Source organism: Moschus berezovskii, chromosome 23 (assembly GCF_049115385.1).
Source record: "Moschus berezovskii isolate FMDL1 chromosome 23, NW_MosBer_1.0, whole genome shotgun sequence".
In the NCBI taxonomy this organism is placed as follows: Eukaryota; Metazoa; Chordata; class Mammalia; order Artiodactyla; family Moschidae; genus Moschus; species Moschus berezovskii.
In genome coordinates this window covers 21,616,480-21,641,323 of record NC_142482.1, presented here as the reverse complement: position 1 = coordinate 21,641,323, position 24,844 = coordinate 21,616,480, and the positions used below count along the sequence as shown (strand labels likewise).

The window sequence follows — 24,844 nt, the reverse complement described above, 5'->3', positions numbered from 1 at the left end:
TTAAGTATATATTCTTGTTTCATATTTTGTTACTAATAGAATAGAACTGCTGAAATTGATCAGTTGTACTTAAGGTAGTAAAATTGAAGTCCAGAACAAGTGGAGAATAACTTGTGTTTTTATGTTCTTGGTGTATTATACCTATAATTAAGACCCTAAAGAGACCAAGAGATCTCCAAAGACAACAATCTAAAAATGTTTTTGCTCTGACCCAGTAAATATGCTTTTAGGAATCCGTTCTAAGGAAACAGGTAGGAGCTTGCTTAACCAACTCCAGTGTAACTGGTACTCTCCATTCTGCTTGTAAAGATGCTGAGTGATACCCCTTGTTTGCTGTTCTTTGTCGTGGCCCTGCACTCTGCCTCAGACAACTGAGAGTCATCAGTGTCCTTCAGCCACAGACCACTGGGAACACAACTGTAGTCAACAGGTTGCATTTATTACTCATATAACCTGCACACCATGGGAAGCCGGGGGTGTCCCAATAAGAGTGTTCAAAAGGCCTGTAGGATTGGGGCTTGTGTTAGGTGATTTGGGAAGAATTTAAGGAAGAAGGGATTTGCTCTGGACTGATACTGTGGGAATGCAGATGATTTTTTGGGTATCTTAGCAGATCTCAGCTAGGAGGACGGCTGACTGGAGTGAGGCTTGAGCTGTACCTGTAGAGAAGTAGCAGTCACTCCTGTCACCAGGAGAGGGGGATGTTTGGTATTTTGTAGGTTGCCTAGGGACCTTGTTTTTTGTCCACGCTTAGACAAAATTTTGAAGTGGTGTTCTTTTGTCTCACTTTTTCGTGGTCTCAGAGTAGCCCTGTCCGATGTTGATGTTTTGTGAGATTGTTATGTCCAACAGAATAGCACGGCCTAGCTGGGTGCCCTGGACCTATTTCAGAATCACCAAGGCCAAGGTGTGTCAGGCAGTTTCCAGACATTAGGGCCCGCTTTTTTCTTTCTCAGATTCTTACTAAGAATCATTTTAAACTTGCTTATATCCAGTATCCTTTTTGTAATTATGCAGTTTCATTAGATAGCATATAAAACAGTGAAATTAGTATAAATAAGAAAGGGGAATTATTTCTATGAAAACTAAGTTGAACATCTTTGGAAAGATTTATTAAAGTGAATTGCTAAAAGTCTTTAAAATGGCTATTGAATTAGGGGTGGGTAAATGCCAGGTGAAATAAGGAGGCCATTCAGAACAAATTTTTACCAGACGGAGTCTACATACTGATTACAAGTATCTTCTAGTTCTTACTCCACATTAAAGATAGCCACATTGTAAATTGCAAGTGCTATACTGTAAGTGTGATTTATATAGTGAAGATGAAATAGGACTCTTATTACACTCAGAGACAAGCCCTTGGCCTTCTAACACAGAATTAGTGAATTAATACACTTTGATAGGTTTTAAGTTTAGAAAAAGTTTGACATCATGTATATGTTCTTTTTATGATTCTTCACTCAAAGCAACATTTTAAACTAACCTACAACCTTGGTCCTAATGAGTCAGGTGAGAGGCTTTTATAAAAAAGTCTAAATGCTTATTAGAAGGGAGTAATGAAAGTATGGCATATTCAAAAGATGAGATAGCATATAGCTGTTAAAAGTCATATTTTCAGATATTGTCTTTTAACAGAAAAAAATACCCATATAATATAAGTGTAAAGAGTAGGCTACAAAATCAAATAAACTATGACCAGAATTTTAACAATGTATATACAAAAATTTAATATGTAAACAAAGTAGACGTACACAGTTGGAAGAAAATGAACCAAGAAATTGACAATTTACCCCAGATGCTGAAATTGCAGAGATTTTTTTTCTTCTTATTGTATTCTCTATGTCTTTATATACATTTCACGTGTTCTATAATGAGTTTTTGTTTCTTTTTAAATCGGGGAAGTGCTTTTTAGTGGGCCCAAGACGTGTTTTAGATACACGTCCGTGTTCATATCAGGCTGGCTTCCTGCTCAGCGCCTTTCATTCAGTATCTGAAGTTCGGCGTAAGAGAAACTTAAATGTTCCTGAATGAGAAGAAAAGCCAAAGGCACAGGCATGATTTGTATAGCTTTGGGCTCCTGTGGATTTAATAGCCAGACTGCTGTTTCCAGCTTCTCAGGCCTACCGTAGACATCATCTGTGAATTAAGCTTTTGCTGATTGCTTCGATCCCAAGCCCAAGGCAAAAGCTACTATTTGTATTCTTTGTTGGTGTTCACCATATACTTAAAAAAAAAGGCATGTGTCTTTCTGTTGCACTAGCCAGACTACATTGCATGCTTCTTAGATGGAAGAACGGAACAGCCACTTTGAAATTTTTAGAACTTAGATAGACCTTTGCTCCTCAGTAATTGGCTAAATGTCTTGAACAAATATACAATAGTACCCCCACAATATAATGATTTCCTCTTTTTCCAATAAAAGAGGGTGTAAGGTATTATTGGTCTTAAAATAGCAGAGTTGAGAGTAAAAAAGTTCTATATGGATTACACTAAAACCAGTGAGAGTTTTTGAGGAGCAGCAGTGACTGTGAAGCAGCCTGTCAACAGCAGACTTTACGTTTCTTCCGAAGATTCCAGACTGTTTCCACTTTGGAACCGTGTGTGGGCATATCTACTGATGTGGCCCTTTTGTAAGGGCAGTTGGGCAATATCTATCAAATAGAAAGTGCACATCACCTTTGCACTTCTAGGAATTTGCTCTCCAAATATACTTGCACAAAATAGGCAAACATAAGGGACAAAAATCCTTATTAGAGTACTGTTGATAATAATGTTTCTCAAGAGTAGAGTGACTGCAGTATTTTGAAGCCACTGAGAACGAAGTAGATCAGTATGAATTTATGATGATGATGACAACGACTGTTCTTTATTCAGTGTCTATTATATGCCAGGCACTTGAATTCTATAACAACTATATGGCAAGTACTACTATTATCTACATTTTGCAGACAAGGAAACTTGTACAAGGTCACACAACTAATATGGGGCAGACCTGGTATTCTAATTTATGCAGTCTGGAGTTAAAGCAGGCTGTACTTCTAACCCCTAAAATTCATATCCTCCTGTCAGCTGATGAATAAAGATATGTGTGTGTGTATATATGCATATATACACATGTATAAATTATAAACATATATATTTATAACATTTTATAATGTTATCTATTTATATATAATTTTAAAATATGTATATAAGAAATATATAATGAAAAAGCAGTTCCGACCTGAATGTATAGTATGCTGTCCTTTTGTTTTAAATTTTTTAAACAGCAACAGCGCACAATGGAAAGACACAAAACAGAAATATAACAGCGGCTTCTTATAAGGAGGGAATGAATGACTTTTCAAATCTTTCTCTCTTAGGTGTTTGTAAAAATAGGCATGTATACCTTACATACACTTTAAGTATATCTGATATTTTGAAAAGTTGTAATGCTTAAGACTAAGCTGAAGTCATGAGTCACAAATGTTTTGTCCATCTCTACTTACATACCTTAGTGTAGCATTCCCCTTATTCTAATCATCCTTACTGTAATCCTACCATCAGCTCTCAGTTCACGATAACAGCTATCTTCAAAATTTTGCTTTTTCTTGTGTTCATTGCTCACCTGGTCTCACTTTGAATACTTAAGTCTTTGACAGAGCACCTCAAATTTGTATATCATCCCTTGAAGTTTTGTACATTTTCTGTTGTTTTGGAAAGGATTTGGGACTGCTTATTGTAAGATACAATTATGTAGGTTAAGTTTCTTCCCCGGTGGTCCAGTGGAACCACCTTCCACTGGACTTCACCTTCCAGTGCTGGGGGTATGGGTTTGATCCCTGATCGGGAGCTAAGATCCTCATGCCTGTGGCCAAAAGAGCCAGAACAATAAAACAGAAGCAGTAGTGTAACAAATTCAATAAAGACTTTAGAAATGGTCCATGTCCAAAAATAATAATAATAAAAATACAGTTTTACAGTTAAGCAGTAAACTTTTAGTTTCCTGGAAGTAAGCGAAAAAAAAAAAAAATTCTGAGTTCTGTAGTTCTTGTGATTTGGCAGAAGAGGACAGACATCATTCTGGTTTTTTAGAAAAGCAAAAACCACTTTTTTTTTTACTCTAAACTTTGAGGAGAAATCTGTTTCATGGGCCGTTTTATGCGATTTATACTTTTCCGACTGCTTCTTGTTTGTTGTTTTTGTCTACCCAACTAAATTATAAGCTTTCTTAGGAGAAATTCCATTTTCTATACTATTTTTGTTCCATCTCTGCCTAGAAAACACGCAGTTATTCTTATGGTTGAAGTTATAAATTAAGCAACAACTGGCAGCCCAGCCACATTTCAGAGATTATGTTACTGCCACTTTTCAAAGACTTAGTCTTTGAGGAGTTTAGAATCTGATACCACTTTCATGCTTCTCAGCAGAGAATCTTCTCTGTTAGCTCTCAGAAAAAAAAAAAATCACAATTTGTTTCTTAGTGTGTAACTTTTACTGAGTTTTTTTTGTAGCCCCTGCTTCCTAGCTGAGTAGTATGTAGTTTAAGGAATGGGAAATGTGTTTGAATTTTTGTTTTGTGAAAGTCTTAAAATATAGCCTATAGCTTTCAACCACTTTCTCCTTTCTCCTAGGCCAAGTTATCAAGGCATGGGACATCGGGGTGGCTACCATGAAGAAAGGGGAGATCTGTCATTTACTGTGCAAACCAGAATATGCGTATGGCTCAGCGGGCAGTCTCCCCAAAATTCCCTCGAATGCAACTCTCTTTTTCGAGGCAAGTATGTGTGCGATGTTGCCCTGTTAGCATCTGCTCTACTACAGTGCTGGCTCCAAGGCGACAGGCAGTGCAATGAGGAGCTAAGCTTGCTATTGAGAATCGGATCCAACTTATTTATTTTGGAGCTTGGCTTCTTGAATTGTTTCCCACAAACCCAAGGGGTGTGTGCCAGTGCTTTCTTAGAAACGTGTCTCTGGCACAAAACGGTCATATCCAAATAAACAAAAGAAACCAGGCTTAGAAATAAAGGTTCTGGTCAGTGGTGTGAGTTGTGACATACTCAGACCCAACCAGAGGACAGGATGGGAAATGTGGGAGATAAATGTTGAAATACACATAAACCAAGTTGTAAAGCTATTTTTATGACAGAGGCTTATAACTGTCCCAGATCTCACTTCCTCATTAGAAGCAGTAGGTGGTGATAAAATGTTTCATCCTGTGTCGAGTCACACATATTTGGCCACACTTAATTAAAAAATTAAGAGGGAAAATGCCCGAAACATTGTACCCAAGTAAAATACACCTTTAGTTGGTTGTAGGCCTGATTCATAGGGTTTAGTCTTACATTTTAAGAAGGGAATTCCGTGAATCTGGGGTGAATACGTGGTGGCCTCTAGAGTTAAACAAAGTAGTTTTGGGCCAGAATTTGTGTCACTCTGGCGTTTTGCCCACAAGGCAGTTTTCCTAGTATTTCCTGTCTGTCTTTGCAGTGTAGCCCCACAGGATGTGGTCCTAGACATTATCATTACGTGAAGGTTCTTTCCAGGTATTGAAAAAGTGCAGTGTTCTTTTTCCCCTACTTTTCCAATAACTGAGAAGCACAGATAAATATAAAACAGAGTTTTGTTTTGTAAAATGAAAGGAGAATAGTTGCCCTAACGTTTAAGTAAGTTAAATTGACTTTGGGCTATTCTCAGCCATATCCCTTTTTCCTCTCTAGATTGAGCTCCTTGATTTCAAAGGAGAGGATTTATTTGAAGATGGAGGTATTATTCGAAGAATCAAACGGAAAGGAGAAGGGTATTCAAACCCAAATGAGGGCGCGACAGTACAGAGTAAGTAGTGCTGTGAGAGGTTCCAGTTTTGTGGACAAAATGGAGCTTTCCTCTTTAAAATCTTTAAAAGAATAAATGTATTGAATATTTATCTCTATAACGGGTTTTTTTTTTTTTGGCTTATAAACAACAGAAGTTTATTTTTCATAGTTCTGGAGGCTGGGAAGTCCAGGATCATGGCAGAGTCTATGTTTAGTGAGAGCTTCCAGGTTCAGAGACAGGCTTCTCCCTGTGTCCTCATATGGTGGCAAGGGCCAGGGAGCTCTGTGGGGTCACTTTTAATGCTACTCATAAGGGCTCTGTCTTCTCCCAGAGACCCCTATTTCCCAATACCATCACATCAAGCATTAGGATTTCAACTATAAATTGGGGAGAACACAAACATTCAAACCATAGCAATAAGTAATTCCTGATATTTGAAGGAATAATGTACTTTACAAAAGGGATAAAGGGAATAACCACTTCCTATTATTATTAATTACTGCAGAACTCAAATTGTTCTGTGTATGTTCCTACTATGGATTTTTTATTTTTTATTTTTTTTTTCTATGTAAACTTTTTATTTTATATTAGAGTATAGCCAATTAACAATGTTGATAGTTTCAGGTGCATGGCAGAGCGACTCAGCCATACATATACATGTATCCACTCTCCCCCAAACTCCCCTCCCATCCAGGCTGCTACATAACACTGAGCAGTTTTAAATTCAACATTTATTTAATAATGACTTCATTTAGTAAATATTCACTCAACCTATATGTGCCAAGAACTGTACCAGCTTCTTCAAACTCTTTAAAACAGTGAGTAAAAGGTAAGCCCATCCAATAAGGAATTCTTAGTCTGTGGAATTCTTGGCATGCCAATAGCCATATTAGTTACCTTATATATTTATTCATTTATTTCTCACAGTAACCTTCTGAGGTATGATCAGTTATCCCTAGGCGAGAAAAGTGAGTTCAGAGAAGTTACATAAATTACCCAAGGTTACATTTACTAAATGCAGCAGTAGATACTAATGCCCTTCAGCACTCTCAAATTCCTCTCACAGGCTGTTGTCAGGATAAAAAATGGTTCATCATTTTAGACAGATCAAAGCTGGGGAATAATTTATTCTGTTCAGTGTCAGGAGACCTGGGTTCAAGTTCTGCTTTATCGTTTATAGAATGACCTGAAGCATTCCTTTTTTTTTGTTTTTTGTTTGCTGAATTGGGTGTAAGAACAGGATGAGGACTAGGGTAACGGAGCTCCCTCCCTCCCTTCCAGAGGGAGGCGTACACACGTCGTGCGCCACCGTGTGCACCACTTGTCACTGTGCCCTCCAGCCGGCACCTGCTCCTTCCTTCAATGCACAGTGCGTGCTGGAGCACAAGAACCTTTCTTCATCTTTTTGTTTCCAGCGTCACTTAGAGCCGTACACACATTTGGTGTTCAGCAAGTGCTTTCTGCATGGATAAATGTTAGCAAGATGCCATTTACTGAGCCAAAGTACTTCAAAAAAGACAGTTGTGAGAAAGCATAAAGAAATACATCCATTAAAATAAAAAAAAGTCAAGGAAATTCTCTGGCAGTCCAGTGGTTAGGGCTCAGCACTTTCACTGCCACGGCCTGGGGTTCAATCCCTGGTCAGGGAACTAAAGATCCTGCAAGCCGTGTGGTGCAGCCAAAAAAAAAGGGTTTTTTTTAATCGGTAAGGAATTAGTCTCCAAAATTTATAAACACTTTAATGCTTAACAGCATTAAAACACACAGCCCTCTCAAAAAAATGGGCAGAAAACCTAAATAGACATTTCTCCAACAAGAACATACAGATGGCCAACAGACACATGAAAAGATGTTCAACATTGCTAGTTATTAGAGCAGTGCAAATCAAAGCTTCAATGAGATATCACCTTACACTGGTCAGAATGGCTATCATCAAAAATTCACAAACAACAAATGCTGGAGAGGGAGTGGACAGAAGGGAAACTTCCTACGCTGTTTCTGGGAATGTAAGTTGGTATAACCACTATGGAGAACAGTATGGAGGTCCTTAAAAAACTAAAAGTAGAGCTACCATGTGACCCTCCAGTCCCACTCCTGGGCATATATCATATATCCAGAGGAAAACATGATCTGAAAGGATACACGCACCCCAATATTGATTGCAGCACTGTTTACAATAGCCAATACATGGAAACAACCTAAATGTGCATCGACAGAGGAATGGATACAGAAGATGTGGTACATATATAGTGTGGACTATTACTCAGTCATTAAAATGAATGAAACAGTGCCATTTGCAGCAACGTGGACAGACCTAGAGAGTGTCATACTGAGTGAAGTATGACATCCCTTATATATGGAATCTAAAAAGAAATGATCGAACTAAGCTTACTTACAAAACAGAAACAGAAAACCAACATACAGTTCCGGGAGGAAGAGACAGTTAGGGACTTTGGGAAGGTCATGTACACACTACTATATTCAAAACGGATAAACAACAAGGATCTGTTGTATAGCACATAGAACTCCATTCAGTGTTATGTGCCAGCCAAGATGGGAGTGGGGTTTGGGGGAGAATGGTTATGTGTATACGTACGGACCGAGTCCCTTTGCTCTTCACCTGAAACTACCACAACATTGTTAACTGGCTATACCCCAGTACCAAATAAAAAGTTTAAAGTTTGAAAAATAAAGGTTTCATTTGAAGCATAATGAACTGAATATCTAGGAATATATCTAACAAAAAATATGTATGAAGTCCCTTACAGGGAAATTATATAAACTATTGAAAGACTAAACTAAATGGATTGTATGCCCTAAAAAAGAAATACACACATTAAAAAAATCAAGTCACTAAACAAGGATGGCAACAGGAATGAGAGTTCATTTTTAAAATGTAAACTAGAATAGTTGGTTCTCTCATCTTTAATGTTGCATATTGAACCACAACATTATTTTACCTTCTACTTCTACTTTGAACCCATTTTTCATTTCCACAGGTCTGGTAAATTCATTCAAATTTCTCTCTTGTTTAAATTGGAAACAGTTATAAATAGTATAGCTGTTCTATTGTAGTTAAAGTGTTTAGATCGTTACCATCCTTGGTAAGTTTAGAATAGATGAAGAAGAGCTCAGATGTGTAACGCTGGAGAAATACTGAGACTAGGAGCTGAGAGAGCGGGTTCAGACTGGCCAACTCAACTGCATGTCGCCTCTCTGGCTTTAGCTTCTTTCGTGTACAGTGACACAAGGGAAGCTGTCTTGATTTCTCAGGTCCTACTAGCCCTAAAAATTCTATGACCAAATTCTAAATGTCTATGAAAGTTATAGAAATAATAGGAAGTTCTCTTCAGTGTATTAATAAACACTTAGAAGTCTTGTCTATAACATTTTTTAAAGTTTTTATTATGAAAATTTTCAAACATACAAAGTAAAGGATTTTTCACCTATGCTACAGTGACTTCCCTAACTCAGCAATTTATATTTTAATACTGGAGGTTTTTGTCAACTAAATTAAAAGGAAAAACTTTTCCCAGTTCCAGGCACTACCACAAAGATACCACTGCTAAATTAAATCAAATCTTGCTTTTGGTAATATTTTCAATAGGAGTCATTTTTTTTAATGTTTCACTGAAATAATTTTTAACTTAACAGAAAAGTTGCAAAACTAGTACAGAGAATTTCCTTATGTGTTTCACACAGCTTCCCCTAGTGTTGCCATCTTACCTAACCACAATACATTATCAAAATCAGGAAATTAACATGGATTCAGTGCTATTAACCATTCTGCAAATCTTAACTTTAATGTCTCCAGTTGCCATGTTGATGTCCTTTCTCCGGTGCACCATCAAATTCAATATTCAACATTGTAATTTAGTTGTCTCCTTCAATCTGTGACAGTTTACCATCTTTCTTTGTTTTTTATGACTTTTAACACTTTTGAAGATAACTGGCCAATTATTGTAGAATATCCCTCAATTTGGGTTTGTCTGATGTTTTCCCCTGATCAGATTGAGGCTCTGCATATTTGGAAAAATACCACATAAGTGATGTTGTGCCCTTCTCAGTTATCAGGAGGTGCATGACATTGATGTCTCACTGCTGGTGATATTAACTTGGATCACTTGGTTAAGGTGGGGTCTGTCTGCCATGTTTTTCCACTATGAAGTTACTGTTTTTCTGTCCATAATTACGAAGTATCTCATTGGGAGGGAAATATTAGGGAACTATGGGAATAACCTCTTTTACATCACACCTTCACACACTAATTTTAGCACCCTTGAATGAACAATTTTTGTATGCAACAGTTATTACTGTGGTATTTGCCTAATGGTGACTTTTCTATTTCCACTGTTTCTTCTACATTTTATTAGAATTCTGCTGTAAGGAAGAGCTGCCTCTTCTCCCCTGTATGTTTATTCAGTTGTTTACTTATCAGTATTGACCCATGGATATTGTTTTATTCTGTAGGTTATTGTTCAATATTCTTGTTGCTCAGATAGTCCTAGATTTGGCGATTCAAAATTCCTTCAGCTTGGCTCCTTTGTCCTTTCAACACTGTTTCTTGAGCACTTGCTTACTTTTGACACCACTGGATGCTCAGGGTTTATTTGGTTAATTTTCCTGCGCCAGGTGTAGAATCAGCCATTTCTCCAAGGAGCTCTGATTCCTTTTCCTGGAGAATGGTATTTAGAAATGAAGAACTGGGTGCTAGGTATACTCATGCTATGGAATGTTATTGCTTCTAGAAGCTCTTAACAGGTCCAGGAAATTCATGTACTTCAGTGTGCATCTGTGCATATCTGTGTGTACTTCTGTATTAGTATGTGTATATGTATTAACTCATTATTGACTAGAAACGTATTAATACGTTCTCTGTTACCTGAACTTTATTGACCAGAGACTTTTCAAGATTTATTTATATAAAATTGCTGGCCACAGGTGTGAGTTTCTGCCGAAATCCCTGGTCAATAATACGTTAAAAACTATGGGTACATACTGACACTTTCAGTTTCACCCCATCACAGATTTGTTTTAGCCTTCTCTCTGCTTCTTTGAAACTGCTTTCTCCTACAGTGGGAAACCTGGCTCTCATTAGCCACAGTATATTTATTTATTTGCTTAATCATAGTATACACAGAAAGCAGTTTCAGAATTGCTAACCCACAAACCTAGATAGCATATTAAAAACCAGAGACATTACTTGCCAACCAAGGTCCATCCAGTCAAGGCTATGGTTTTTCCAGTGGTCATGTATGGATGTGAGAGTTGGACTGTGAAGAAAGCTGAGCGCCGAAGAATTGATGCTTTTAAACTGTGGTGTTGGAGAAGACTCTTGAGAATCCCTTGGACTGCAAGGAGATCCAACCAGTCCATTCTAAAGGAGATCAGTCCTGGGTGTTCATTGGAAGGACTGACACTAAAGCTGAAACTCCAATACTTTGGCCACCTCATGTGAAGAGTTGACTCACTGGAAAAGACTCTGATCCTGGGAGGGATTGGGGGCAGGAGGAGAAGGGGACGACAGAGAATGAGATGGCTGGATTGGATGGCCTCACCGACTCGATAGACATGAGTTTGAGTGAACTCCAGGAGTTGGTGATGGACAGGGAGGCCTGGCATGCTGTGATTCATGAGGTCGCAAAGAGTCGGACACGACTGAGCGACTGGACTGAACTGAACTGAACCCCTCTGATATTCTTGCCTGGGAAATCCAATGGACAGAAGAGCCTGGAGGGCTGCAGTCCATCGGGTCTCAAAGAGTCGGACATGACTGAGTGACTGAATGCACACACACAACCCCTGTGTAAAGCAGATTTCCTAAGTAGGAAGTATCTTGAAAGTAGTTGCTTTTGTCCTGAGCCTGTAGCATACACTGAAAATACCATTCTCCAACTTAGGTTAGTTCTTCCATTCTCATTCTCTCCATTGTAGTGGTTATGTTGCTCACTTGTAATACAGTTAAGTTCATCTGTTATGTTTGCCTTCCATTGGAGTTCCCCTCACACTCTGGTTGGTTTTATTTGTTTTTGGGGTATAGTATCATGATTCTAGATGATATAAAAAGACACACTCAGAAGTGTTATCCCTCTCATCGGACTAACCTGTCCCCATTACCTCATTATTTCCACTCTGTTCCTAAATTTCTGCCTCTTATAGGTAGCCAGTCTCATTAATTCTCGGTTTATTCTTGTATTTTTTTGCAGAAATGAGCAGATATATTAGTTTTTTCTTATAATCCCTTTTTGCATGAAGGATAGTATTCTATCTTATTGTATTCTATCAATATTCTATATTGATATATATTATATATTGTATAATATATTGATAGAATATTAGGTATCAATATATAGATATATATCTATATATTATATATTATTACATATATATACATATTGATATCTAATATTCTATCAACATGCTATATTGATATATAATATTCCATATAGAATTCTATCTATTCTGTAATATTCTGATATATTCTGTGAATAGAATTTTTGATATATTGGAATAATCCTTTATATAATTTTATTCTTTTCTGTCTCTAAATATATTAAGAAAAGGCAATGACTAATTTTTTTGTCTCTCTTGTGTGTTTGTATTTTCCTGGGAAATTTTAGAGTAAATGGTTTATTCTTTTTTCTCCCAGAAGCCCTTTTGGGTTTTCTGGAACAAATCAGTTTTATAAAAATTTGTTGTATTGTCAGTTATCAAGGTTAAGGTGTTCTGCTTTCCCTCTGTGAAACCTATGTGAAGCTCTTTGAAACTCTGTGTGGGAGAAGGACAGAAGGTTGACTCAGAAGTGGTCCCTGTCAGAAACCAAGATCACCTTGTTCCTTTTAAAGTCTTCTCAGTCTTGTCTTGACTGATGTGCCTTTTTTGTAGCATCACTATAGACTATTCAAAACCAAGCAGAAATCTAGAACTAAGGCCAGTTGTGAAAGAAAAACTACAGACAGTGATCATCCATTGTAATATGTCATTATAGATATACAAGAGTGACTGAGTTTCTGTCATTTCTGTATAAAGGTACAATGAATAGTCAGGGGAGGGGGTCCACAGGCTTCAGAAGTGATAGACACGAATTTTTAATCTCAGACTCACTACTTGATATTTTTATGACTTTAGACAAGTTACTTAATCACCTTGAGCATCCATCTTTCTCATCTGTAAAATGAGAATAATAATTTTTTACCCCCACAGATTGTTGTGACAGTTAAGTGAAGAAAGGTGCCTAGAACATGGCAGACACTTAATTTCTTTATCCTCTATATTATGTTTATATCATATGTTTTGCTTCTTTTAAATAGATATAAGGAAATAAACCCTTGACTTCTCTTGCCCTTTTATTCTCCAGCCAATCCATCAGCAAATCCTTTTCCTCTACCAGGGTTGATCTAGAACCCATAATCAGTTTGTCTTTAGTAACGGTCTTGAAAATAATTATATACCTTCTTAGTAATCTTACCTAAATCATATTTCTCCAGGACTTCTGTTGGTTGGTTTTTTTGAAGAACAAAGCTATGGATAGAATCAAAAGGCTTTTATTGAATTGTGATCTTTTGCTTCCTTTTAATGGTTTGTTTCTTTGTGGAAGAGAAAATTGTACATTAATTTGACAGAATTTAATCTTTCTCAAAGAAATTGTGATATTTTACCCCCTCTGTCAGGATCCTAATGGTTGCAAATCAATAGATCCTGTTGTAGTGTGTGTTTTTATGTCAATTAAGATGACCATCTTGTAATTTTTATGCAATATGTCCTTTTTCCATTAAAGAAAAGTCACTGTGTTCTAAGGTCCTCTAATTGACATTATCATGATGACTGATACTTTAGTCATCATACTTTAGTTTCATTGCCAGTAGTGGCTACATTGTTGCTTTTAAGCTTTGCTTTCTTAGAAAAACCAATCCACTGACATAAAGCTCTGAAGAGCTACCAGCTCCTCTTCCCCCACCTCCCATCTCTCACCTCTTCTGATTTGTTAACTTTGTGCTTGGAGTAGGTGCATCAAAATGCTCTCTGTGTGAATCTCTCCTACCTCACAGTACTTTCAACCACATCTGAATGCAAAGAGCGCAGACAGTTGGCAGTATTTTCAAATGTGAAAATTTCAACGGAGTGATCTACAGGGAGTTGAGTTGTTGGGAGTACCTTTCCCTCTCACCTTCTTTCCTTCCACGAATCCCACTGAAATGAGAGTTGGGGAAGGGAAGGGGATGGGTGGAGAATGATTTCAATAGAAAGGAAGAAATCCATGTTAGTGGTGGAAAGCAGGAAAACGTCAAGAAGTACGTCAAAAATTATGAATTTCTGGAATATGTAAAGTAGATAAAATTGGACTGATGGAAACTAGACTCAGGAAACCCAACCCACAACAGGTGTAAAGACGTCTGCAGAGGTACATACTGTTCTTTTCCACAAGCTTGGGCAGAACTCCAGGCTTGGTTAGCTGGTGCAAGGGAGCCAAAGCAGGCTATGGGGTAATCATCAGGGTTGTTATAAAACAATGTGGAACAGCTGGGCCAGCAAGCCTCTTGTGTATGTAGCAATTTCTCAACTTTGGCTGAATTTAAAATTACCTGGGAAGCTTTTTAAAGCCTGATGCCCAGGTCTCAGTCCAGACCAGTTAAATAAGAATATTAGATCTCAAGGGGTGGAACTCCAGGCATAAGGATTTAAAAAAAAAAAAAACCTCCCCAGGTGATTCTACTTTGCAGCCAGGGATTGAGAATTACTACTCTAGGGCTTGGCTGTGACTTTTTCTCCCAGACTAAAGTCAGGCCAGATTTCTAAAATAAAATAGGGATCTGCCTTGGAAGACTCCATGTGTTAGGACTTGGACTGCAGAATGATAACGTAAAGTACCTTTGAACTTTCAAAACAGATTTGAAGGGGAGAAAAGTGAGAGAGCAACTCTGCCCAACAGTAAATAAGCTGAGGTGTCTTGTTCCTGAGGTAAAACTTTCTCCTATGTTACCAGTGGAAAAAGGTGTCCCCAGCCTTCCTGTGCACATCATCTTAGCACATAGTAAATGCTCAATAAATATCTGTGGGCTCTTCACCCAGAGATCCCCATGATCAGCCCACCCGTCTTGGGAAAAGGCTTACCTAATCCAAGGGCTTAGAAAACCTGTGCCAGCTAACTGAACTCACTTGATCTTTCTGAATCCTTCCTTTATAATATGGCCAAATAATAAAGAATCCTCAGCAGATACCATGAAACAGAAACACTCAGATAGACTTAAGAAATAGAACTTTCAAAATACTAATTACTACCTTCAGAAATATTTAACAGGACATTGAATTCATGACTCAAGATCAGCTTCTCTGAAAATGAAGATAAGAAAGCATCTGTAAATTAAGAATGGGATTATCAAAACTGGAATACCAAGGAAGGACTGAAAAGCAAAATGGACAGTCTCAGAATCCTGAATTAGTGATACAGAAGATGGTAAAGAATATCTCAGAATACATAGAAAGAATACATAGAAAAAAACCCAAAGAGATGAAAAATTAATCAAAGATAGATAATATGTGTCTTCCTACAGGAAGAGAGAAGAATCTTAAGATTGAAAGGGCCAGTTGATAGTGGCACAGGAGAAAGAAGTGCTTTTACACTTGGATACATCCTGATGGAATTCCTCCTTCCCACTTTCTTTTTTCTTTCAGTTGAACTGTAATAGACTTAAAATATTGGTTTCAGATTGGGTTGGCCAAAAAGTTCATTCTGTGGGCTGATACTGAATGAACTTTTTGGCCAACCGAGTACATTAACAAAATGATCACTATGGTAAGTGTAGTTACCATTTGTCATGCAGGGTTATTACAGTATTACTGACTGCATTCCCTGTGCTGTACATTGTCTCCCTGACATTTATTTTCTAACAAAGTTTGCACCTCTTTATCTCCCTCGTCTGTTTCACTGTCCCCTCTCCCCTCTGGCAACCCTGTTGATTTCTGTATCTGTGACTCTGCTTCTGTTCTGTTACACTTGTTCATTTGCTTTGTTTTTTTAGTTTGCACATGTACATGAAATTAGAGGGTATTTGTCTTTTTCTGACTTATTTTACTTAGCATAAGTACGCTCTAAGCCCATCCATGTTGTCATAAGTGGCAAGACTTCATTTTTATGGCTGAGTATTATTCCATTGTGTTTATATCTGCTGAAGTTTCTTAATTCCATTACTTAAAATTTTGCATGCTTCCAGGGAGAAACTGTGCAAAGGACTAAGAATCAGAATGAACTTGTGAAACTACATAAGAAAAGACAGTGTTTTGAGCATTGTCTATGAGTATTTTGAACCTAAAATTCTATCCCCAGCCAAATTCCTACTTAACTATAAGAACAAAATTAACTGTTGTGAGTATGCAGACTTGTGCCCTTTTTGGAAAAAAAAATTAGGATATGCTAAAACATCAGTTGACTCACAGGAAAAGACCCTGATGCTGGGAGGGATTGGGGGCAGGAGGAGTAGGGGACGACAGAGAATGAGATGGCTGGATGGCATCACCGACTCGATGGACATGAGTTTGAGTGAACTCCGGGAGTTGGTGATGGACAGGGAGGCCTGGCGTGCCGTGATTCATGGGGACGCAAGGAGTCGGACACGACTGAGCGACTGAACTGAAAACATCACAAAAGATAAAGCCAAGAGGTGAAGACTCAGCCATAAGAAAATCAGTGAGCATAAAAGTAATTTCCATATCATGACAGTTGAAGTTGGGATCCCTCAAATGGTAGAACTAATGTTAAAAATAGTAATTGTTTAATGGTCTGGGTCATTTTAACAAAATGAGACGCAGATGGGAAATGAAGGAAAATGGGACGAAGGAAGTCAGCTAAAATGATTTTCTTACTCAGATTCTGCTGATTAGTTCAGTTCATTTCAGTTGCTCAGTCGTGTCCAACTCTTTGAGACCCCATGGACTGCAGCAGGCCCCTGTCCATCACCAACTTCCGGAGCTTGCTCAAACTATGTCCATCGAGTCAGTGATGCCACCCAGCCATCTCATCCTCTTTTGTCCCCTTCTCCTCCTGCCTTCAATCTTTCCCAGCATCAGGGTCTTTTCCAGTGAGTCAGTTCTTCACATCAGGTGGCCAAAGTATTGGAGTTTCAGCTTCAGCATCAGTCCTTCCAATGAATATTCAGGACTGATTGCTTTAGGATTGACTGGTTTGATCTTCTTGCAGTCCAGGGAATTTCAAGAGTCTTCTCTGACACCACAGTTCAAAAGCATCAATTCTTCTGTGCTCAGTTTTCTTTATAGTCCAACTCTCACATGCCTACTGGAAAAACTGTAGCTTTGACTAGATGGGCCTTCGTCAGCAGTGTAATGTCTCTGCTTTTTAATATGTTGTCTAGGTTGGTCATAGCTTTTCTTCCAAGGAGCAAGCCTCTTTTAATTTCATGGCTGCAGTCACCATCTGCAGTGATTTTGGAGCCCAGAAAAATAAAGTCTGTCATTGTTTCCCCATCTATTTGCCATGAAGTGATGGGACCAGATGCCGTGTTAGTTTTTTGAATGCTGAGTTTTAAGCCATCTTTTCCACTCTTCTCTTTCACTTTCATCAAAAGGCTCTTTAGTTCCTCTTTGCTTTCTGCCATAAGGGTGGTGTCATCTGCATATCTGAGGTTATTGATATTTCTCCCGGCAATCTTGATTCCAGTTTGTGCTTCATCCATCCTGGCATTTCTCATGATGTACTCTGCATATAAATTAAATAAACAGGGTGACAATATACAGCCTTCGCAATTTGGAACCAGTCCGTTGTTCCATGTCCAGTTCTAACTGTCGCTTTTTGACCTGCATACAGGTTTCTCAGGAGGAGGTTGAAATTAGTTCGCATTGATAAATATGTGTGTGTTAAATGATTTGTTCAAAATTTAATGTTAGGTACCAGTAAGAATAGTATGTAGAACTTCCAAACCACCAGCATGAAGTGGGGGAAGTAAAGGAACAAGGAAAATTTGACTGATCTAGTAAAGGTAATAAAGGAAAAATAACAAGAAAACATTATATAGGAAATAAGAAAATAAGACGGAAATAATAAAATCAAAGTCATCTATTAAAAAATATGAATGAGGTAAAGTCACTTATTAAAAGAAATTATCATGAGGTTAACACAAAGATGACAACAAAATCTAGGTATGTGTTCCTTATAAATAATACATATGTTCTTTATAAATAGCACCAAAAACCAAAATGGTCCAAAAATTGAAAATAGAGGAAAGATTTAATGTATGCCCATGTTGAAATCTGATAGAGCTATCATTATTAAAGAAATGCAAATCAAAAGTACAACGAAGTATCACCTCACACCAGTGAGAATGGCAATTATTAAAAAAATCTAGAAACAATAAATGCTGGAGAGGATGTAGAGAAAAGGGGACCCTCTTGCATGTTGGTGGGAATGTAAACTAATACAGCCACTATGGAGAACAGTATGGAGGTTCCTTAAAAAGCTGAGAATGGAGCTACTGCCATATGACTCAGCAATCCCATGGGCATATACCCTGAGAAAACCATAACTGGAAGAGACACGTGGACCCCAGTGTTCACTGCGGAGCTTTTCACAATAGCTAGGACATGGGAGCAACTTAGATGCCCATCGACAGGTGAATGGATACAGAAATCGTGGTACATATACATAATGGAATATTACTCAGCCATTTAAAAACACGCTTGAGTCAGTCCTAATGAGGTGGATGAACCTAGAGCCTATTGTTCATCCACCTGGAGCCTATTGTACAGAGTGAGGTAAGTCTGAAAGAGAAAGACATGTTGTATGTTAACACATGTATGTGGATTCTAGAAAGATGGTACTGATGAACCTACTTGCAGGGCAGCAGTGGAGACGCAGACATGGAGAACAGACTTTGGATGCAGCAGGCTAAGAGGAGGATGGGATGAATTGAGAGAGTAGCATGGAAACCTATATATTACCATATGTAAACTAGCCAGTGGGAATTTGCTGCATGACACAGGGAGCTCAACCCAGTGCTCTGTGACAACCTAGAGGGGTGGGCTGAGGTGGGAGCTGGGAAGGAGTTTCAAGAGGGAGGGGACATGTGTATACCTGTGGCTGATTCATGTTGATATATGGCAGAAACCAACACAATATTGTAATTATCCCCCAATTAAAAATTCTTTAAAAAAAGAAATCTGATAGAGCTGTGAGGGTTTTTCTGGTTTTGTTTGTTTTTCACATGCTTTAATGCCCTGGCAAATTTTGTCCAGTAAGAGAGAGCAGTTCTTGAAACCATTTTATTAGATATTTTCACAAAATAATGCTGTATGGTACGTGGGTCTAGAGCTCCCCTGGTAGCTCAGTTGGTAAAGAATCCGCCTGCAATGCAGGAGATCCCGGTTCAATTCCTGGGTTGGGAAGATCCCCTGGAGAAGGGATAGGCTACCCACGGCAGTATTCTTGGGCTTCCCTGGTGGCTCAGATAGTAAAGAATCCACCTGCAATGCAGGAGACCTGGATTTGATCCCTGGGTTGGGAAGATCCCCTGGAGGACATGGCAACCCACTCCAGTATTCTTGACTGGAGAATTGCCATGGACAGAGGAGCCTGGCAGGCTACAGTCCATGGGGTCGCAAAGAGTCTGACACAACTGAGTGACTAAGCACAGCACCTGGTCTAAAATGGATAGTGTTTATTCTTTCAGATATTTCAGTTTTACATAGCTCTAAAGGCTGCTTAGTCACTCATTCATGTCTGACTCTTTGTGGTCTCATGGACTGTAGCCCGCCAGGTTCCCCTGTCCATGGGGATTCTCCAGGCAAGAATACTAGGGTGGGTTGCCATGCCTTCCTCCAGGGAATCTTCCCAACCCAGGGATCGAACCCAGGTCTCCCACATTGCAGGTGAATTCTTTTCTGTCTAAGCCACAAGGGAAACCCATATAGCTCTAAAAGTTATCTTCAAATCTTCAGGTAGATTAAAATCTTATTAGAAAATAATCTTTTTGTTATTTAAAAAATTCAGCCAATGGACCATTTATTTTAGAATAGTATTAAAAACAAAAGCTCCATATCACTGAAGAATTTAAATGGCTCTTATGTTTATTAAAAATAGGAGTTCTAATATATTCAAAAGAGAAAATTCCTATAAATGAGTGAAAATTACTACTGTTTTCCTTAATGCCCTGTTTTCAGATTAATCATTAAGTAAATATTTACTTTCTGGCCCTGAACTGTGTGTTGTACACACAGTTACACACACTGCGAGGTACAAAAGTGTAATAAGATATTGCCTTTGACTACTTTGAATTTTATTCATGTTTTGACAGCTCTCTGTGGAGCCATTAACTGGTTTCTCATACCAAGTTCTAATTTTTGTTTAATCTGGTATAATTTACCACTAATTGCAGGAAAATAATCATAGCTAATGTTCATTGAGTTCGCTTCCGTCTATGGGGTCACACAGAGTCAGACATGACTGAAGTGACTTAGCAGCAGCAGCAGCAGCCACACATAATAGTGTTTTCACATAGTAGCTGCCCTGGCATATAAATGAATAGATGTCAAGTATTGGGCTAAAAGCTTTAATTCAGTACCTAATTTAATCCTGTCAACAGTTAGGAGTTAGCTAACATTGTTTCCCTAAAATATAGATGAGGAAACTGATTTTGGGATAATTTAAATGACCTTGCCTAAGTGAAGTCGCTCAGTCGTGTCTGAGTCTTTGTGATCCCGTGGACTGTAGCCCACCAGGCTCCTCCGTCCATGGGATTCTCCAGGCAAGAATACTGGAGAGGGTTGCCATTTCCTTCTCCAGGGGATCTTCCTGACCCAGGGATCGAACCCAGGTTCTCCCGCTTTGCAGGCAGACGGTTTAACCTCTGAGCCACCGGGGACCTTGCCTAAAGCCACAATTAAGTGACTGAATGGGACAGGAATCCAGCAGTGATGCAAGTGCTGAACTAGTGTGAAGAGGAGAGAGTAGTGAGGAGTTTTGTTGGTGTAGAGTGTATGTGTATGCTTCCTGTTTAGACTAAGACGTATAACCATATATTCATAACCGCTATTCTGTTCAAGCAGCAGGGTTCCATGCCTGCTCTCAGCTAGCTTCTGTCGCTCAGTGCCTTGAGCAGCCTTCCAGTGGTGTTAGCTCACCGTGGTACAAAACAGTGAGGAGGAGGACAGGAAGCAGTGAGGGGTGGGGGGATTGACCACTGTGCCTGAGGGAAGCAGTTTCTTTTCTGCTCAATGATTAATATGCCTCTCCTGACTTGAGAAGCCCATCTCTGGATCTGCCTCTCCAGGGGGTCATTAAGATCCTACTGTCTCTTGGGTGCTCTGCTCTGTTAGGCAGGAGACGCAGGCAGAGAGAAACTCCCTTGGCATGCAGTAGGCAGCAGAGAAAACCCTTGCTGAGTGGGAGTAACCTGTCACAACCTGGTTTTCTCTGGCTAAATGGCCAGTTTTGTCTAGTAGTAATGCCATTACAACATTCCCATTCAGATCCCCATGACCCAGTAATTGTTTTGGGAATGAGTGCAAAGCTATCAGACACCAACTACTATAATTAGAAAAGGGAAAAACACTCACCAGAGCTAACGTTTTTAGGCTGGAGGGATTACAGCAGTTTTTTTTAAATTTTTTTTAGGTTATGGAGCCTCTTTCTCAGTTTTGCTTCTTAAAATACAAATTATACCCCAAATGCATTCTGGTTTTTTTTCTTTCCTTAACTGCAGTGCACTCTTTCCTTTCCCCCCCTATTTTAATCAGAGTACAAATTGCTGTCAGCACATCGAGTTCATGTGCCAGCCACATTCAGAACAGGGTGTTCTGTGCTCTTCAAAACAAAATTGCTCTAGGGCAGTAAGAGAACAATAAGTCAGAGCTCCAGTTTAAGTGATGTTTTGCAGCAGACCAGGCTCACTTGATGTGGTTACACTCGGATTTCACAGGGAGGCTCGGGTAATTCAGTTTGGCTTGATTTCGTGGGGTTTGGAGGATCTCCCCCCTTTAAGTTATGTAGACTTGAAGTCAAGAGAAAATGTTGTCCCTTTTTAACTTGTGTATTTCTTTCTCTCCCCAAAAAAAGCCCTAAGTAGAAGCATCCTGTATGTACTTTTATTCTCTTTGGGCACGTCATAGATCATTTACTTCCCGTAAATCAGGCTGGTTGGAATTAGCAACAGACCTCCTGAGCCCTAGAGGCCGAGCTCCCAGTGAGTCATGATGGTTATTATTAAATATTTATTAAATGAGTATTTGCACTAAGTGATACAAGGTCAAAAGCAACCACAGGTCTTCCACAGCCAGAACTGCCATGGTTTTCCTTTGGTAGCGATTGTTGAGACAATTTTTTAAAAAACAGATATGTGGGAGCCAGACATGTCTGCATCTGTCCCCATGATGGGGGACCCTGCTGTGGCGATCCTCAGACATTTCTGTAGCTCCAGGATGGGGTGTGAGTTCTCATTAGCTGTCACATGAAACATGTCACACCAGTGTTCCAATTTTAGAAACCAGTTAACCTAGCAATAGGGTTTGCTACTTGTAGATGTAAAGAATCAATGGGCTGTCTACTAGCTAAGGCTGTAACACGTCCTCTTGCACTGACATTCCAGATAAAGTCAATATTAAAAGGTTTTATATACACTGTGCACACATGCATATCAGTTTATCAATTTAAGATTATAGTGCTTGTTCAGGTTCAACTTAAAAGAGATTTAATAGAAAAAAAAAGATTAGTTCCTCTATAAGGTAGTAAGTGTTTGTAAGCATTATTGCAAATGTTTCCCTATTGGGTGGCTAAAAACACTGGTTCTTCCAGTATTATCTCTCTTAGACCAGCTGCAGTGAACTTTTTTTTTTTTTTTTTGCTTTCTTAATTATATCTTCATTATAATTTGACTTGAACTTTTTTTTTTTCTTGCTTGCTTCACTTACCTTTCCCAGCATCTTTATTAGTAGCCAGTCTTTTCTTTCTAAACTGAACATGAAGGGTTATCACATGTAAGGAGAATTTCTGAAATCATTTATATAATTTTAAGATCAAGTATATGCATCAAGCTGAAAACCAGCCTAGGAAACTGACACACAGGCAGGAATCTTTTGCAGAGTCTCTGGATTTCCTGTTTTGAAAACACATTCAAAGTTGATCAACCTAAAACCACAACGAATGTACTGATAGCTTCCTCCCCCACTAAATGTTCTCTCCTTCAGGGAGGAAAACACTTCTAACAATAAACCTCACACAGAAAAAGTTGTGAGCTACTAGGATCGTAAATCTCAATGCCTGAGATGTGCTACAATACGTGGGCTGAAATTCACTTTGCTCAGCAAATCTTTTTTTCATGAAAAGTGTCATCACATTAGTCTGAATTTCTTGGGCAGATTTTAAAATATTTAAGAACATAAACTTTTTAGAACTCTCAAATCCTTTAGAAATACGAGCTTTTACTCTAGTAAAAAATATCTTAAAAAAAAAAATTACTTGGCTGTGCCAGGGCTTAGTTGCAGCATGCAGACAGACGTTTAGTTCCCTGACCAGGGATGGAACCCGGGCGTCCTGCATTGGGTGCACAGTCTTAGCCACTGGACCACCAGGGAAGTCCCTCTAGTAAAAATATCTTAAACTTAGAATTTCATGCAGAATCTCTCAGGTGTGTACGTATTTGAAAATAATAAAATTGAATTTATTTGGGACTGTTTCTGAGAGAACTTTCACCGTGCTGCAAGCTAAGTTGTATTTTATCTAGAATGTTCCAAAGGTGAGTTAATTGAGAGTCATCTGTATTTATGAGTATCGAACAGAACAAAATTCCTCTATTGCAGCTCCACCCTGAGAACCAGTCTAGCTGTTGTCCTGTTCAGGGGGTCTGACTCGAGTCAGGCCTTCTCTAGTTTGGCCCAAGTGTCTGGCTCCATCCTATATCTGTGATGGGAACAAATTGGGATAGTTTAATCCTAGTGATTAGAAAAGGGTAGAGAACTTGAAAGCATAAATGTCCATGTGACATTTTGGCCCCTAGTATCTATGCCACTGCTGTTTACTCTTCAGGGTTTCTCTCATTTCCTAGGCCTGGGCTAAAGGTTACCTGATCAAATTACAGGAATTAGCTTTGAAACTAGCTTCTGGTCCGTGTCAAGAGTTACATTACTGGGTCATAGAACTATAGAGTTTTAGAGCTTCAAAGGAGCTTTGAGATTCAGAAGTTGAAAAGTATAAGTTGAAATTGAATTTGTATTTGGAAGATAACTGTCTCATGGAACGGGTGTAACAGAACAAATGATGTTTAGTCTCTAAAGCACGTTATTGATCTAAAGTAAAGTAGCCCAACCAGTCTTAGAAAAGAAGCATTTTAGGAATTCATTACATTTGAAGCAAGGCCATTATATTACAGAAGTAGGAATAAAGAATTTTTTATGAAAGATAAATTATTATATTGCTTTTTGGCTGCTGTGCTGTCATACAAACCATCCATTTTTCTTGGGGAGTCAAAGACCTAAATGGAAAGGAATGAATATCCTTAGTACTAAACATAGTTGGAAAGTTTCAGAGAATTGTTTATCCCAGAAGGAAAAGTCTAGCCAATCAAGAGGAGAATACATATCTATATGCATTTTTCCTATATTATACTAACATAGCCCCTTATCTAATATGAAATTACCCTGCAAATGAGCTAAATTTGAGTGCAGTGGTGAAGTAGGCCCTGAGAAATTGACCTCTTCACATTTCTGAGGAGGTGGCTGAGAAATTTGATTTGTCAAGTTATAGTAGACTTGATTCCTTCACATTTTACATTTATTATTCCACTAAGGGATTACAGCTGTGTTAGTTATTGATGATGTTGCCCTTTGACTTTTCCATTTTATTTAAACATGTTTGTGAATGAGGTTAAAGCTCTTAAAAAAGAGCTTCTGTATTCAGTTAACCCTTGTATATCACTGGAGAAATAGCCATTCAATTGTTTTTCAACCCAGACATCTGAAGCTAAGAAAATGTTTAAGCCTTTATCTACTTGGTATTAAATTTGTGGCATTTTGGATAATTACCTATGAAATAATTAGTATTTCTTGTGTT

The 24,844-nt window shown here is 38.5% G+C and overlaps 1 protein-coding gene across 13 annotated transcripts in view; it reads left to right on the top strand.

Annotated features, from left to right (window-relative positions):
• FKBP5 (FKBP prolyl isomerase 5) overlaps positions 1-24,844 on the top strand; it is a 115,173-nt gene that overhangs the window by 70,358 nt on the left and 19,971 nt on the right. For all 13 annotated transcript variants that reach the window (XM_055407237.2, XM_055407238.2, XM_055407226.2 and 10 more), the window contains 2 exons: positions 4,614-4,756; positions 5,700-5,814. In XM_055407237.2, the coding sequence (XP_055263212.1) occupies positions 4,614-4,756; positions 5,700-5,814 (258 nt within the window). The remainder of the gene's footprint in view (positions 1-4,613; positions 4,757-5,699; positions 5,815-24,844) is intronic.